Source organism: Hemicordylus capensis, chromosome 5, assembly GCF_027244095.1.
Source record: "Hemicordylus capensis ecotype Gifberg chromosome 5, rHemCap1.1.pri, whole genome shotgun sequence".
NCBI classification, from domain to species: Eukaryota; Metazoa; Chordata; class Lepidosauria; order Squamata; family Cordylidae; genus Hemicordylus; species Hemicordylus capensis.
In genome coordinates this window covers 101757031-101775473 of record NC_069661.1, presented here as the reverse complement: position 1 = coordinate 101775473, position 18443 = coordinate 101757031, and the positions used below count along the sequence as shown (strand labels likewise).

At 43.6% G+C, this 18443-nt stretch overlaps 1 protein-coding gene across 3 annotated transcripts in view; it reads right to left on the bottom strand.

The window, feature by feature from the left end:
• Window positions 1-16978, bottom strand: part of ATP8A1 (ATPase phospholipid transporting 8A1) — a 242997-nt gene extending 226019 nt beyond the window's left edge. For 2 of the 3 annotated variants that reach the window (XM_053252646.1, XM_053252647.1), the window contains exon 1: window positions 16524-16978. In XM_053252646.1, the coding sequence (XP_053108621.1) occupies window positions 16524-16572 (49 nt within the window). In that variant the 5' untranslated portion in view covers window positions 16573-16978. The remainder of the gene's footprint in view (window positions 1-16523) is intronic. The other variant, XM_053252644.1, reaches the window with a different exon arrangement.
• Window positions 16979-18443: the final 1465 nt, after the last annotated feature.

Here is an 18443-nt window from a genome sequence, read left to right as displayed (position 1 = left end):
CAAACCAGTGGCAGCTGGAGAGAGATCTCTCCTGATGACCTTAATAAGCACATCATATATATATAATTATAGGAGCATCATGCAGAAGAATCTAGGTAACCCAGTCTTAAGCCATTTAGGGCTTTAAATGTAATTACCAGCATTTTGTATATTGCCTGGAAATAATGGCAGGTAGTGAAACTATTTTAAAATAAGCATAGCATGGTTTCTCCAGAAAACCCTGGAGACCAATCTGGCTGCTACATTTTGAACTAACTGAAGCTTCCAGACTATGCACAAAGGCAGTCCTATGTAGAGTACATTTCAGTAGTCCAGAGGTTATCAGTGAGTGCACTACTGTTTTGAGAACATTCTCTTCAAGAAATGGACACAGCTGTCTTATCAACCAAAGTTGACAAAAAGTGCTCCTGGCCACGGCCTTAATCTGAGATATCAGGGTGAGACCTGGATCCAGAAGCATTCCAACTGCATACCTGTTCTTTGGAAGAGTACAGTCCCATACAGAACATGAAGTTCTATCACATTCTTTGAGTTATGACCCCTCACAATGAGAACCTCTGTCTTGTTTGGATTCAGCTTCAGTTTATTATCCCTCTTCCAGCCCATTACTGCCTGTAGGCAGACTTTTACAGTGGCTATGCCATTACTTCATGAAGTTGTAATGGAGATTTATAATTCAATGTCATCAATTGATAAACTGCTCCAAATCTCCTGATGATCTCACCCAGCAGTTTCATGTATTATTATTATTATTATTATTATTATTATTATTATTATTATTAATAACAACAATAATAATAATTCACTTTCTATACCGCCCTTCCAAAAATGGCTCAGGGTGGTTTACACAGAAATAACAAACAAATAAGATGGAACCCTGTCCCCAAAAGGCTCACATTCTAAAAAGAAACATAAGATAGACATCAGCAACAGTCACTGGAGGTACTGTGCTGGGGGTGGATAGGGCCAGTTACTCTCCCCCTGCTAAATAAAGAGAATCACCATGGTAAAAGGTGCCTCTTTGCCCAGTTAGCAGGGGTAACATGTAGATGTTAAAAATCAGGATGAAGCCCTGAAGGACACCATTCAATAGCTCCTGTTCCACAGAGAAACTGTCTCCAAGCGACACCATCTGGAATCTACCTGAGAAACAGGAACTGAATCACTGCAAAGCAGTATGTCCTATTTCCATATCCTCCAAACAACCTAGAAAGATATGATGGTTTATGATATCGAAAGTTGCAGAGAAGTCTAAAAGAACCAATAGAGCCAAATTTCCTCTATTGATTTCTTGGCGAAGATCCATCAAGCTGAACAAGGCTGTCTCAACCACATAGCCTGCCCAAAAGCCAGTTTGAAATGAGGTTGAAATGGGTCTAGACAATCAGCTTCTTCCAAGACTGCCTGGAGCTGATTAGGCACCAGCCTCTTCATCACCTTGCCCAACCAAGGGAGTTTAGAGATTGGTCTATAATTGTCCATCTTCAAAATGCACCAAGGGCAGGCTTCTAAAGGAAAGATATGTCAATTGCCTCCTTCAAGGATGGAGCCATCCGGCACTTCCTCAGTGAGCATATTACTGAGGCATTTATCAATTAGGCTGACTTTCACAAGCCCCCTACTGGATGATACAAGCCACAAGTCATTTTAAACCACCCAGAGACGTAAGTTTTGGGTGGTATTAAAATATGTTAAATAAATAAATAAATAAATAAATGTTGGGCAAGGATCCAGGTGGTAGGCCATACAACTCCAACAACTTGTCCACATCCTCAAGAGTCACAAATTGAAACTGATCCGTTCTAATCATACAAAAGGAGTTACTAGACACCGTCATAGTGAACCCTGCAACAAATTGGATTGGCTGTGAGAAATTTTATCTGCAAAAAACTCATTAAAAGCAGTACAGTAGGATATTGAAAATTTCAGATTCATGTTCAAAGAGGAGGAAACCTGAATCAGTCCTCCTACAAACAATCCTGAACAATTCAACTGGGCACATATAACCACAATTTGTAGCTTGCAGACACAATTTGTGCAGAATAGAATTGCTTCTTTGCTGCATGCATTGCAACAGCAAGGCTCTATGCTATGCCTTGTTGGATTTGAGCCAAATACTCCTTCATTTGCATTCTAGTTAACTACTTTGCTGCAGCTCCTGTAGCTCTTCTGTATACCATGCGATCAATTTCAAGGCAGGACAGAGTAGCAATCGTGTCTACTACTCTGGTGAGCTCCTTATTTGAGCCATCCACCATCCATCACTGTCAGAACCAACTCTAAAACCCTTTCAGGTGGACCATTCTAATAGGTTCACCACCCCTGCAGATATGGTACATGGCTGTGAAACCAAATTTCACTAGATGACGGTCTGTCCATGACAATGGGGAAATCATAGGAGTCCCCACCCATGGAACACCACCTTGATCTGAGCAAAGGACCAGATCAAGTGTATGAACAGCAACATGCATCAGTACAAGGAGCAACTGGGATAGGTCCACAGTTGCCATAGCCACTATGAAGAGCTTGAGCTGTAGCAGACAAGCCACTCCCAAAGTGAACACTGAAGTCCCCCACCACCGAAAGCCTAGCTAACTCCAACACTAGCTCCGTGACAAGTTCCACCAGCTCTTTTAGGAACGCTGTTGGGCAGTGGGGTGCTTGGTACACCAAAAGAATCCCCAGTCTATCCCTGGACCCAAGGTCAAGGTACACATACACACACTGTAGGCCAACTCAATTAGGCATATTGCACACTGATGTGGAAAATTAAAGACCCTGAGAGATGGGCATTACCTCTTACGCAAAACGTAAATAAAACCAGAAATTGCTAATGCACAAAGACTTTTTTAGGGGTTGGGGGTTGATTGCAGATACTTGCAGTTGCATGAGATCTCAAGAGGGGTATGTTGTCCATCAGTTTCAGAATTATTATCTTACTGATATACAAACCGCCAAGCAACATTTTCCTGCGGGCTACACTTGTTTCAATTGGGCTTAAACAAAAGCATTGCTCTGCAAAGTGCATCTTTTTATATGTTTATTCTATGTTCATTCTAACAATATGTGAAGAAGCACAGACATTATGCAATTGACAATCTATTTTAAGTGCACGGTCAGCGTCTTGCATCAAGAAAAAAATGGGGCAGATTCTGTTGGTAAATTCATCTAGGCTCAGTGAGGATTTAGCTTCTACAATCGTAACATATTTTGACCTCTGACATATTTTGACTAAAATCTTTAGCTTTTAGCTTCTACAATCGTAAAATATTTTGACCTCTGACATATTTTGACTAAAATCTTTGCAATTTTATGTGAAACATTTCTAGATACAGCTTTCTTTCTTCACTCTTCTTTACATCATGAACTGCATTGATATGATGACTCTATGCATGTACAGTGGTCCCTCGACTTACGAACTACTCGACATAAGTATTTTTCGAGTTACAAACGGCAGTTTTAGATCCAGTTTTAGATGCGGTTTTTTCGACTTACAAATTTTTAGATGGGGTTTCCTCGACTTACGAATTTTACATGCGGTTTCCTTGACTTGCCTGCCTGTTTACTGCCTGTTTATTCTTGAAAAGAAATGTTCCTGTGCAGTTTGCAAGCCTTACTGGGGGTCTGGGTCTTTTTTCTAGGCTCCGGAATGCATTAATCCGTTCCCAATGCATTCCTATGGGAAACCGCTTTTCGACTTACGAATTTTTCGACTTACAAATGTGCATTCGGAACGGATTAATTTCGTAAGTAGAGGGACCACTGTACGTGTCTTGTAAGCCTCTAATAAGAAAGCAGAAGTGGCCAGAATGAAGTTACTGACAAAGCATTAATCTGTCACTTTTTGGCTTGCTGATAGAACATTGTATATGTTATAGCAAAAGTCAGATATGTACAGCACAATCCTATGCATTTGCTAAGAACTCAGGCCCCGGTGCTTTCATTTGGATTTACTTCACTAAATGTGCATAGGATTGCACCTTCATGATAGTTGACATTTGCATATGAATGCTAATAATCCCAGACCAATTTTGTGGGTGTTCAAAAATGCAGTGACACGCCAGTATAGGTCTACGTTACACAGCTGCCTAACAATGACTGACATTCTGTCTTACGAAGTTCATATGTAAGGCGATCCTGTGGAGATGTGCTGGAAGCCTGCATGTAACTTCCCAAGTGTTCCTACGCATGTGCTGTTGTGCCAGAGGGCTTCTGAGCGCTGCTTATGCTCTGGAAGTACTCTGCAAGACTGTAAACATATAGCTGAGGGTCAGCAACATGTTTCTGATCTTGCAGAGAGCTTCAGGAATGCAAACAGCACTGGGAAGTCTCAGCTCTCTGATGCAACAGCATGCGTGCAGGAGGACTGGAGTTTTGTGTGAGTTCCCAGTACATCCTCACAGAGCCTCTTACACACATGCTTCATTAGTCAGCATGTCAGCCAGTGTAAACCACTTTGAGAACTTTTGTTTTGTTTTAAAGCATATAAATATTTTTAACAAGAATAATAAATGCACAAGTTGAATGCTGATGATCACAGTCACCTAAAAGTGATCACCAGCATTCACCTGGTGCATTCATCACTGTTATTATTAAAATTATTTATATTATCATTAAAACTGTTTATATACCACTTTTCAACAAAAAGTTCAGAAAATGGCTTACACAGCAAAAGAAAACAGAAGATAGCTCCCTGACCCAAAAGAGCTTACAAGAGGAAAAACCCCACAAAGAAGACACCAGCAACAGCCACTGGAGGGATGCGAAGCTGGGCTGAATGGGACAGAGACTCTTCTCCTATTAAATAGAAGAGTTCCATCACCTGAAAAGTTGCCTCTTGCTCAGTTAGCAGGGACATTTTAAAACAGGGCTATTTATTTCAGGCATTCACAAGTGTTAGTATTCACATGTGAACATCAATGATCACCAGATTTTGGACATTCAGTGTGTTCGGTGAGGCTGGCTGTCACCTCCGAGGATGGTGCTAACAGGCAGGGACTCAGCTCCAGTGGAGGAGGAACTGAGCCCTGATAAGACCAAATAGGAGGCATGCGAGGATAACATCAGCAGCATGCCACCCGAAGGGAGGGGGTCTGAGCAGGAGGAAGGAGAAGAGGGAGAGGCATTGGCAACAGCTGTAAGGAGTAATCAATTACAGGTAATAAAGAGGGGCGTTGGCCCTATAATTGGGAGCGGGCAATGCATAGCCAGTGAGGAGGCATATAAGGAGCCGGCCAGGGATGAGAGGCTGGCTGGTGGAGAGTGTCAGGGGTCACCAGAGAGGGGCAGACACAAGGAACAAGCAGCCTGGGACAGAGGAGGTACAGGGTGATGCTCAATCCCCTCCCTGTCCCTGCTCTGAGGCCGGTCCCGATAAGCCTAGCCAGGCTAGGTAAAGGAGACAGGGATGTGTAGCTGGACAGAGGGTAACACATGATTAATGATGCTTTGGAAATTGGGATGTCTTCATGAGGTAGCATTTGCCAGACTTTTAAAGACATTCTTCCAGCTATTCAACAAAATCAAAAGGGGAGAATAGTTGTTAACTGTATACTGATTGTTTTCTGTGCAGTCTTTTGTTTTTAAATGAGCTCTCAGTATTTCTACCAGCTCTTTTCTTTCCTGTCTTGTTTACAGATCTAAAGGGATCATTTTTATGTCCAGGTAAATGTTAGAAACTTTGCATAGTACTCTGAAGAAAATTAAGTATGTATGCCTCATATTTGACAGGGATTAGTTAAAATGTATTTATTATTATACAGGCCTGCTCAACCTACGCCCCCCAAATGAACTACATCTCCCATAATCCCCAGCCACAGTGGCCAATAGCCAGGGCTTACAGGAATTGTAGGCCAACATCTGTAGGAGGGCCGAAGTTGAGCAGCTCTGCTATAGAGGGACTAGAGTGTCGTATGTCTATGCTATAAAAACTTGAGTCATATTGTAGAGGTACAATTTAGCAGCCATCACAATCTCAGAGGCAGAGCACATAAGCGCCAATCCAGACAGAAACCAGACATGCGTGGGGACAGACCTTTGTGTATGTATCCCTAGCTACATGAGGAACTATGTATCCAATAGGTGCTGTGCATGAATTTCCTCTTCTCAGTCCAGCCGACTAGGGAGCCAGCGTGGTGTAGTGGTTAGAGTGCTGGACTAGGACCGGAGAGACCCGAGTTCAAATCCCCATTCAGCCATACTTGCTGGGAGACTCTGGTCCATTCACTTCTCTCTCAGCCTAACCTACTTCACAGAGTTCTTGTGATGAGAAATTTAAGTATGTAGTACTCTGGGCTCCTTGGAGGAAGAGTGGAATATAAATGTAAAAAAATAATAATTATTATTATTATATAATATACATTCCAATACAAAACCAATAATCATACCTGCCACACCTTTCAAAAACTAGTAGTCAATCCTGTTAGCTGTTTGGGAGTGGAGACTGGATTTAGTTCTGTCCTACTGGATTCTCTCATCAAACAGCTGATGAACACGATTACTGTGTTTTTGGACAAGATTCCAGATGCACAGCACCAGCTACTGCATGTGTGCACGTTGCACTGCAGTCACAGAACAGCCTCATATGATGAATCTGTTGCTGAACTGAACTATGTTTGATTGCAGGTTTGAATGCAAATTAAACAAGAACTTCCTGCATATACAGAAGTAGCATGTCAGGGAAAACCTCCTCCCTAGATGAGCTAGTTTTGAATATGCAGATATTTTTTTTCCTTTAAATGGTATAACCTTCAAACATGCAGCTCCTCTAATGGAGTCTGAAATGGTACAGCTATCCAAAGCTGCACTACATGACTGCGCAGATAGTGTGTTTTGCTTCATAAAATTCTACAGTGGAAAGGTCTCTCCTGTGTTTTCTAGCCTAACACGAAACAGCATGATTCTTCTCTTTAAACCACAGAAAATTTGACAGATGCTCATTCAAATATTAATATGGTTAAACAGGACAACGTTTTTACATTTCAGTTCTGTTGTATTTATTTAGGATAAATGAGCAATGAGGGAAGGTGAAGCAAAGGTAACTAGAACATTGTACTTATAGTCTGAAGAGGAAAATTGCAACCATAGATGCTATAGATACTGTATGTACTCTTATTCTGAATTTTATGAAAAAGCTGAGCAGCTTATACAAAACTTATACAAAACAAACCAAAAAACATGTACAGACACAAACAGAAAAAGGATGCAGTGCCAAAGTAGAGAAGGAATTGTCAAAATAATGTCATATTTCAAAGAGCTGCAATGTTAGAAAGAGGAGGTAAATGACCTTAAAACAGTAGTACATATGCTGGTAACCTCTAGGCTTGACTACTGTGATGCACTCTATGTGGGGCTGCCTTTGTATGTAGTCTGGAAACTACAATTGGTACGGAATGCAGTAGCCAGATTGGTCTCTGGGACAAACCAAAGGGACCACATAACACCGATTTAAAAAGAACTGCACTGCCTATTTATATGTTTCCGGGTGAAATACAAAGTGCTGATTATTACCTATAAAGCATTTAATGGCATGAGCCCAGTGTATTTAAGAGAGCACCTTCTGTGTCATGAACCCCATTGTCTATTACGATCTTCTGGAGAGGTCCGGTTACGGTTGCCACTAGTTTGTTTGGTGGCAACTTGAGACCGGGCCTTCTCTGTGGCTTTGGAATATGCTCCCTGTTGAAATAAAAGCATCTCCTTCTTTGTTTTTAGGAAGACCCTCAAGACACACCTGTTTTCTCAGGCTTTTAACTGAAATTAATTTTAAACGGTTTAATTTGTTTTTATTTTATGAAATTGTTTTTCATGTATTTTGTGAAATTTAATTGTTTTTATTCTGTTTTATATTGTATTTTAAATTTTGTACACCACCTAAAGATCTACATGTCAGGCAGTATTAAAATATAATAAATAAATAAATAAATTTCATTTTTACATCTTTAACCACTCACTCCTCAAACTTCTTTCCTTCCTTGCTGTACCAATTTATATTTGATTCCTCAAGATTTGTGCTTTGTTTTTGTTTTCCTAATTTGGTAAAGACTCTTTAAATGAAACTTTCTTGCCCCTCATAGCTTCCTTGACTTTGCAACTGAACTATGCTGGTATCTTTTAAAACTTTTTAAAATCTCTTCTAAATAAGAAAACCTGGGGGTCATTATTTGTTCCTGTAGGTAATGTTTGGAGCATGTAGACTTACATGGGTTTGTATAAATGCTCCTAACCTTGGGCAGACACAATTTTATAAAAGGACAAATTTTCTTTGGATCCAGGAGCCAGCCCAAAACTTTAGGAGCCAGACAATGAACACTTGACAAAATTACCAGACATATGAATACTCCTATTTATATAATGCTTTTCAATGAAAAACTATTGAAAGCCATGACAGGGCTAACCAACCATATAATCGGAATGACATCCTACAAGAATTAGCCATTTATTTTTATTGGTCTTTAAGAAACTAATAATTTATACAGTGAAGAAATTATAGATTTGTGTGTGTCTCTGTGTGTGGATGCAAAAAACAGGTATCTTTCCATTTACTTCAGATCAGAAGAACTATCTGAGGAATCCATCTCATCACAAGTTTTAAGCGCAATAAAAGTACCGGAATAAGGTGCCTGGCTCTGATAAGTTTATGGCAGAATTCGGTCAAGGATTTTTTTTAGATCATATTATTTTCTGCTATATTAATAGAAGGCAAAATACCACAGACTTGGTTGGGAGCTAAAGTAATCATGATATACAAGGCAGAAAATACTGTTCTTATGGGCTCGAATCTTAGAACTACCATGGCCACACATCAGTCACATTGTTTGGCCCTGAACGTTTGGTTTTTAACAGTCTGTGAAGGCATCTGACAGGTACTAGGACAACAGAATGTGGGAGGGTAGTTTAAAAAAACCAACTCTTTTCCCCTCTGCATTTGCAATCTGGATTGGGGGCCCACAGCTGTTTCTTCGGCATTGGGAAATATGGATATATTCCACATTGGTGCCAATCAAGAGATTAGTCCCATCATGAATAACTGTGAAAATGTATTCAATGGCCAGGAACAAGATACGCTATGCTATTTCTAGGAAGAGAGAATTTCAGAGAATGTCTGTTCCTGAGAAAGGAAGCATGCTGTTCTCATAGCTGCATCATCATTACCACAACACATTTTCACAACAGGAATAATATCAGGCTTGATCAAATGACAAGAGATATCTACCTGAGTAGATATTTTAATTCCCTGATCTGGAAAAGATAAAGTTATTCATCTCTTTTCAGAGCACATTTTATTTCTCTTTCCAGTGAGCCTGACAATCTCATGTAATTGATTAGTGCAGATGGAAACAAATTCTATCAGCTTCATTGCTCAAAAAGGAAGGCAAAACTTAATTAGGAGAACTTCTTGTTTTCAAAGAAGTGTTTTGAGCAGCCTTTTAAAAAATACCAACAAAATGAAATTTCTGAAGCATATTTTAAAAGGAATTGAACTTCCTTTCACTACTGAAAATACTAATAGACATTAAGGCAAGATTTATCAATAGTTCTTAACACAACATCTTCACAATACGCACAACCATGCTCACAAAAATAAAAGAGAAACCTGGTTCATTTAAAATTATACCCCTAACCAAGATATGAATGTGGGGACACTAACAGTCTTTGGTAATATAAAGCCATTATTATAGTTATTGTTGTAACTGTGTATTGATATTTATATGAATATCAATACTGCCAAAATAAATTTTTAGCTTTTACACCTAGTCCAGTAAATCTATAAACTGGTTCATGATTTATTTTTTACACCAAGTGGCTTGTGAATCCCAACAGATATTAAAATATTATATTCAACATTTCCAGCCAAGTTTCTTGCTTCATATATCCCCACCACAGAGTTTTATAAATTTTTCCACAGATCTCCAAGCTGAAAAGTTAAGTGATGGCTGCCTTTATCTGCTTAATGCTGATAAGCAGCCAATTCTCTATGCAAAAAAAATGATACAACAGAAACATATGCATACTTTAAAATAGCATAATACAAGTGTTTATCACAAGATGTTTGTTAGCATTCAGAGCTGAAAATATTATGCTAAAGCTATGACTATTGCATGTGGGAGAATACACATCCAAGCAACAAAAATTTTACTTTCATTTACAAGCTTCAGTATCTTATTTGTATTAGCAAACAGTGAAGTGAGTTTTGTCTTTACTGCTCCAGAGATTAGGAAAAAGAATATACATAAATATAACTTTTAAAACCCCTTTACAATATCAAAGAGCAAAGTCTAAATTATGTTCTGATTTTTTTTAATGATCTGTATTTCTTGAAAATTCACTGTGCTTTTAAATATTATTTCAAAGTAATAATTGCAGTTGCAATTGTGGAACTTAAGGGTAAATTGAGGGTCCCCATCATAGAATACAATGTGCACAAGTTGGAGACCTAAGAAAAACTGAAGAGTGGGACAAATTGGGAAATTTCCCCCAATAGCATGAGACTGCTGGGCTCCAGGCCTCACCTAGCATTGGACCTTAGATGTCTGGTGCTGAAATGCAATCACTCTATAGTGCTGACTGATAAGATATGAGGTGAGCAGGAAGTTGCTCGTTAAGCCTCAAACTGGAGTGATATAGTGTGAGAAAGGAGTATTTTTATCTCCTTCTCTCTATACTGCCTGGAGGGGATAAATTGAGGATAGAGAGGAGGGTCTCACAACATACATCCCAACCTTATTTTTATTTCAGGACACTTTAAACTGTTGGGAATTCTGCCCCCTTTGCAACAGTAAGAATCCTTGGGGTTGATTAATTCAGATCAGAGGAAGCCCTTTTCCACCAATCTTACTCCACAGTTATCGCAGTGTCAGATGCAGAGGTATCCAGCAACTCCTCTTGTGTGGTTAGACTGGATCAATTTCAGTTTGTGACTCCTGAGGATGTGGACAAGCTGCTCGGAACAGTACGTTCTACCACCTGTCTGCTTGATCCTTGCCCGACGTGGCTTATACTATCTGGCGAGGGGGTTGTTGTGGAGAGCCTAGTGGCAATTATAAATGCCTCTCTGAGGGAGGGCAGGATGCCTCCTTGTTTAAAGGAGGCAATTATTAGACCTATTCTTAAGAAGCCTGCCTTGGACCCCTCAGAGTTTAATAGCTACAGGCCTATCTCCAACCTCCCATGGTTGGGTAAGGTGATTGAGAGGGTGGTGGCCTCCCAGCTCCAGGCGGTCTTGGAGGAAACGGATTATCTAGACCCATTTCAAACTGGTTTTCGGGCAGGCTATGGGGTGGAGACTGCCTTGGTCGGCCTGATGGATAATCTCCAATTGGGAATGGACAGAGGAAGTGTGACTCTGTTGGTCCTTTTGGATCTCTCAGCGGCTTTCGATACTATCGACCACAGTATCCTTCTGGAACGTCTGAGAGTGTTGGGGGTGGGAGGCATTGCTTTGCAGTGGTTCTGCTCCTACCTTTCTGGCAGATTCCAGATGGTGTCGCTTGGAGACTGTTGCTCTTCAAAATCTGAGCTTTTATATGGAGTCCCTCAGGGCTCCATATTGTCTCCAATGCTCTTTAATATCTACATGAAACCGTTGGGAGAGATCATCCGGAGATTTGGTGCTGGGTGTTATCAGTATGCTGATGACACCCAAATCTATTTCTCCATGTCAACATCATCAGGAGAAGGCATATCCTCCCTGAATGCCTGCTTGGAAGCAGTAATGGGATGGATGAGGGATAACAAACTGAGACTGAATCCAGACAAGACGGAGGTACTTATTGTGCGCTGTCGTCACTCGGGAAGCGATATTGATCTACCTGTTCTAGATGGGGTCACACTTCCTCAGAAGGAACAGGTACGCAGTCTGGGAGTGCTTCTGGATCCACACCTCTCCCTGGTTTCCCAGGTTGAGGCAGTGACCAGAAGCGCTTTCTATCAGCTTCGGTTGATACGCCAGCTGCATCCGTTTCTTGAAGTTCATGATCTCAAAACAGTAGTACACTTGCTGGTAACCTCCAGACTTGATTACTGCAATGCGCTCTATGTGGGGCTGCCTTTGTATGTAGTCCGGAAACTACAATTAGTACAAAATGCGGCAGCCAGGTTGGTCTCCGGGTCATCTCGAAGAGACCATATTACTCCTATATTACAGGAGTTGCAATGGCTGCCGATAGGTTTCCGGGCAAAATACAAAGTGCTGGTTATAACCTATAAAGCCCTAAACAGCTTAGGCCCACGGTATTTAAGAGAGCGTCTTCTTCTGCATGATCCCCATTGTCCACTACGTTCATCAGGGGAGGCTCGTCTGTGGCTACCTTCATGTCGTTTGGTGGCCACCCAGGGACGGGCCTTCTCTGTTGTCGCCCCAAGACTTTGGAACGCACTTCCCGTGAGAATAAGAGTCTCCCCATCTCTAGTGGCTTTTAAAAGGGATTTAAAGACTCATCTGTTTACCCAAACTTTTTAACTTTTTAGCTTTTTAACTTTTTAAAACTTTTGATTGTTTATTATTTGTTTTAAATTGTTTTTAGTATTTGTTGTTGTGAACCGCCCTGAGACCTTGGGTTAGGGCGGTATAGAAATGTGTTAAATAAATAAATAATAATAATAATACATCCCTCTCCCCAGGTTCTTTTAGTCAGAAAATTAGAATCCCTAATAGCTTGTAGCATCCTGAATGGAGGAGAATTAGATTTGGTAGATATACTCAGGTGCATGTCACTTGACCTTAATCACCCCTTGAGAGCACTATAAACTGTTGGGAGTTTGAGCAGGCCAATCTCTCCCCATACACCCTTCTGCCGCACACACCCAGTCCAGTTTCTCTCCTAGCACCCCCAAGCTAATGTTCAAATGCCTTCAATATTCCATGGCCCCTGAAGGGCAATGAGCATGCTCAGTTCCTGCTGCCCCCCGCCCCCCACCATTTAAAAAGATTTATTAATCAATATTTTTCTGTACACCTGAGTATACGGATATGTTTGTTCCATTTAAGGTGTGGGAACCAAAAGGTACACAGCAAACAACAAAAGTTTATAGAGGTTAGTTGGGATTCTAGGGAATGTACAAACTCAGCTACTCTGTCACGACAGGCCGAGTGTGAGTATGTCTATGTATCAAAAATCTGCCAGTTAGACAAATGGGAAAGAGGAAGCAAGAGAGGTGCAGATGTACTGAAAGAAAAAAGTTGGGTGACATTGTAGGGAATGGATGCCTAGTAGGAGCAGCGCCAGATTTTGTGAGGCTCTTGGCAATATATTCTTGATGGGACCACTAGCATCTTCCCCAGCCTATCCCCAGCAAGTCAAATTGCTGGGTTGCCTGGAGAGAGAACTTAGGTGATAAGCAGGGCAGCAGTTATTCCTTCCAACGCTGTCACTGCTCACCCATCCACACAAGCAAGCAAGTAGTTGCTGTCTCCTTTCACTCCCCTCTGCTTTCTCTGGGTGATGCAACTGTTGAGAGCAGTCCCTCTGGGACTCAATGCTGCCACTCATATGCTCACCTGTATTCTCTGGGTGGTGCAGAAGTTGAGATGGCATCCAGCAGGCCCTGACACCTCCTCTCAACAACTAGCTTACCCTTTCCTTTTGGGTGATCCCTGGGAATTGCTCTAGGCCACTTCTCTCTTTCATACTTCCTATTTCTTTTTAAAATCCAGGAGCAGGAGGAGGAGGAGGAGGAGCAATGGTGGTACACTACAGGTACACCACCAGGTAAGGAAAGGTGCCAGCAGGCAGAGGGAAAGAAGAGGCGTGTTGAAAATGAGCAGGAAGAGAAATATAGCGAGGAGAGGAGAGGTGGTGGCAGTTGGACAAGTGGGATGGTGCCCACATCAGCAGTTTTTATCACCCACACCCACTACCTGAATTGACCCCACAGTGAACACAATGTCCAGAAGAACTGGCCCTGTTCTCTGGGTAGCACAAATGCAAGGATTGGGTCTGCTGGGCTGACTCACAAACACTTACTACAGAAAAGCTAGTAAGCAAGCAGATGATAATGAGTGGAGTTATTCCTTGTTTTCTGAAGGTGGTGTGGGAAGAAGCTTCAGCACCATCCAGAGAGAGAGAGCACTTCTAAACACTGCACTGATGAGTGGTGGTCTCTGAAAATTTGCTGTCTGGAGAGCAGTGGATAGTGGAAGAGGCCAGATGAACAATTGTGGGGAAGTAGTAGTCACTCGCCACCTTTTTCTCTCTGGATATTGAACAGTTAGAATTGAGCCAAGTGGGGAACCCTGCCACTAGGCCCAATCCTAATTGCTATGCTGCCTAGGAGAAAGCAAAAGAACAATCAAGGTGAGGTAGCAGCTGTTCCTTGCCACTGTTACTCACTTGCTCATCCACTTGGGTGGATAAGCAAACAGTGAAGGTGGCAATGCACAGCTAGGCCCTAATCACACCACTGCCCAAAGGGAGAGGTCAGGTGCAGGGGCGGAGCCACCATTGGGCCAACGGGTTCAAAGAACCTGGACTGTGCCCAATCAGGGGCAGCACCTCGCGGCCCCGACACGCACCCTGCGTCTGACGTCAGACGTGGGGGTGCAGGTTTAGCTCCCAAGCGGGGGCTGCGTCGTCCCTTTGGGAGTTAAACTCCAACTCCCGAACAGAGCCTCAAGACTTTGTTCAGGAGCCAGACCATGCCCCCCGCGTCTGACATCAGACACAGGGGGCGGGGTCAGCATGGCCGCCACCATGGCCGCACACAGGCTGCCAGCGGTCAGGCTCCGCCAGTGGCCAGGTGAACAATCAGAGGTGGTGTCTCTTTACAACTGCCACTCACTTGCCTGCTCTGGCAGGTGAGCATGTATCCAGCACTCCCACAGCACATGTGTCACTTCCCTTTTACTCTGATCAGGAGTAGGAAGAGGAAGTGTTGTTCACCACAAAAAGGTGAAGCAGAGAACATATGAACAGCACTGCTGGATCAGGCCCAAGGCCTATCTAGTCCAGCATCCTGTTTCACATAGTGGCCCATCAGCTGCTTCTGAGAAGCCCACAGGCAAGAGGTGAGGACATGTCCTCTCTAGCTGTTGCTCCCTGCAACTGGTATTTAGAGACATCTTGCCTCTGAGAATGGAGGTGGCCTATATCCACCAGACTAGTAGCCATTGATAGACCTGGCTTAGAATTTATCTAAGCCAGGCCTGCTCAACTATGACACCACCCCCACAAGCTGTTTTTGGACTACAACTCCCACAGTGGCCAATACCCAGGGATTATGGGAATTGTAGGCCAACATCTGCCAGAGGGCCAAAGTTGAGCAGCCCTGATCTAAGCCCTTCTCGGTGGCTGTTACCACATCTTGTGGCAGAGAATTCCATAGGTTCATTATGCATTGTGTGAAAATGTACATACTTTTGTTGATCCTAAATTTCTTGGCAATCAATTTCATGGGATCACCCCTGGTTCTAATGTTGTGAGAAAGCGGGGAAGATATCTCTATCCACTCTCTCTACATACACCACACATAATTTCATACACCTCTAACAGCTTGTTATAGCTGCCTTTTTTCCATACTAAAAAAACCCCCAGATGCTGTAGCCTAGCCTCATAAGGAAGGTACTCCAGGCCCCTGAATATCTTGGTTGCCCTCTTCTGAACTTTTCCAGTTCTACAATGTCCAGATATGGTGACCAGAACTGTACACAGTACTCCAAATGTGACTGCACCATCGATTTGTATAAGGGCATTATAATATTAGCATTTTTATTTTAAACTCCCTTCCTAATGATCCCTAGCATGGAATCTTCCTTTTTCACAGCTGCTGCACACTGAGTCGACACTTTCAACAAGCTGTCCACCATGACCCCAAGATCTCCATCCTGGTCAGTCACTGACAGCTCAGACCCTACACCTCCCATGCAGCCCTTCTTCCTGCCAGCAGTGGTGTCTGCTGTTCCTCAGTTCCAACTAGGCAGAGTCCATGCTGATATATCTTCCTGAGGTGTTGAGGCCTCTGCACTTGACTTCTGACACCCACCTCAATAAAGGCGGAGACTGCAGGGCACAGGTGGAAGGATGGTGCCATGGGAGGAAATCAATAAGTACTAGAATTAAATGGACGTTTGAAGTGGGGAGAGGGCGACATTAGGCCTTCTCTCTTTCTGCAACTCCTCCCCGCCCTCCAGTCAGGGCACTGCTTTTACTGAGGGAAAAGGACCCGGGATGGGAGCACCGGAGAGCACGGGTGATTCTTTTGCTGGCTGAACGTGCGACCAGATGCTACCTCGACGGGCGCTGCTTGCTAGCAAGACGATGAAGAAGGCTGTGAAAGGAGAGCAATACAGACCGCGGGGAAATGGAGAGTCGCCCTCATAAAAACGAAGCAAAAGGGGGCGTGGGACCACCAGCGACTCTGCCCAGGACTCCCTTTCCCATCAGCAAGAGAGAACAACCAGGGGGCGGCGGCACCGTCTCTCAGTTTTCTTTCCTCCCCACACAAAAGGATCAAGTGCGCGCACGGCTCTTCGGCCCCTTTCCGCCCTCGCCACCCCAGCGCGCGAGCGAGCAGCACACCCCACTCACCCTCTGCCCGAGAGCGCAGCTCCGACACGGTTTTCTGCACCGCGGGCATGTCGCCTCAGCGGCCACCGCCGGCCCCGTCCGGAAAGCGGCTGGCCGCGACACCAGTGGGTGGGAGACTCCACCGACAACTTGTCTTCTCCGCTACTATCTGGACCAGTCGGTGCCTCTCAAAGCTTTGCCCGAAGAGAGGTTCCCCTTCTTTGCTTAGCAGCAGCCGAGAAGGAAGGGGAGAAAAAAAGGGGGAAAGAAAGCACTACAAAAGTCTGCCTATTTCTGTCACACCAGAACGCCACTGCCGCAGAGACCTCCCGGAACATCCGCTCGCGAGCCACACACTGGGGCTCTGCGTGCTAGCGCGGCTCAACACAACTGACAGCAGGCGCGCGCCGCCAGCACTGTGACTCGCGCGCGTCTCCCCTCTGCCCCCTCCTGTTCCCACTCCGCTCTTCAGCTTTTCTGGCTGGAGCGTACCATCTGACACATGCCGCGACACCGCCTGCTGAATAGGCAGCCGCCTATTCTTCGCACCGCCCCAATCCTTCTTTTTAAGCCCAAGCCTCATCATGAAAGTAGATCGTCTCTCTCTGCACGCAATGCTGGGTCCTTATGTAGCCTCATTCCTGAACTGCCCACCCCCACCCCAACTGGGAAGGAATGGAACGCGCCATGTCTTGGGCGGGCCTTCGTCTGACAATAGCATGAGAGAAAGGGGGTGGTGGTCATCATCATCATCATCATCATCCATCTCTTGGGCATGGGCACGGAAGAAGAGGGTGGCGGTGGGGGGCGCCTGCAGGGCTTTTTCTAATGCGCAGTACACACACAACGAGCCGTTCTAAGCCAGATGTGTGCAGTTTTAATGGGGATTTTGTGCAGCTCTGAATCGATAGTCAAATGAAGGAAGAAAGAAATTGCTTTCTGTATCAGACGTATTGCAACATGCTTTTTTGTTCTTGTTCTTGTACTACTGCAGTCCTCAAGATGACTTGGCTTTCCTTTTCAGGTTGGCGTTTCTGCCTGCTTGTCCTCAGATTAAGTGTCAAGTTCGTATTCTTTCTAAGCATTGCCTTTGATAATTAACTTTAGGAAAGACATTATGGCAATATTGCTGCTCTTGGCTTTTTGGTGTCTCAGTAACTCGATGGGATCGCTTATTGAGCCAGCGGAGCATGACTAGCCTCGGTTCCCACATATACAGAAGTAGCATGTTGGGTTCCCATTCAAAACCTTTCTTGACAAATGTACCGCTTCCGTCATAAACCTTCAACTCAGGGACCCCATAAAGTGAGTGAGTGTGTGCGTGCGTGTGTGCATGCGTACACACGTACACACACTTAAATGTTACAGTCATGAGATAGGTTACTCCAGTCACTGGCTTACATCTAGACTAAGAGTACTGCCTTTGAAATTAATAGGACAAGTAAACCTGTCCCATTAATTTCAATGAGATGATTTATGAGTAATTTAATCTGGATGTAAGCCAGGATGGAGCTACCAGTGTTCCAATGCGTCCTTGGAACATGGCCCTGCTCTGCCCCTGGGGCCCTCTCTTGTCCTTGCTCTCCTCTGCATCCTCCTCCCACTTCTGCCCACCAACTGGTGGCTCCTCCTGCTGCCCACCTCTTTCATCCTCTGCTCCTCCTCTGGCCCACCAGCTGTTTGGGCTGACCACCCACTCTTCCTGCTTCCGGCTCCCAGAATATTGGTACTTATTAGTGTCTGTCTCATTTCCTTCAGTCTAGAAAGTAGTGTATTTTAAAAGTTGTACACAAGTGATGTTGCCTCTGAGCATAGACGGAGTGGGTTTCTTCTCTTTAAGCCTCACGTTTTTCAAATTCATCTCATTCAAATTAAAAGGACATTAGGCATTCTTTAACATGTTCTTTTAATTTCAGTAGGGTAACTCTGAAAATAACTAAT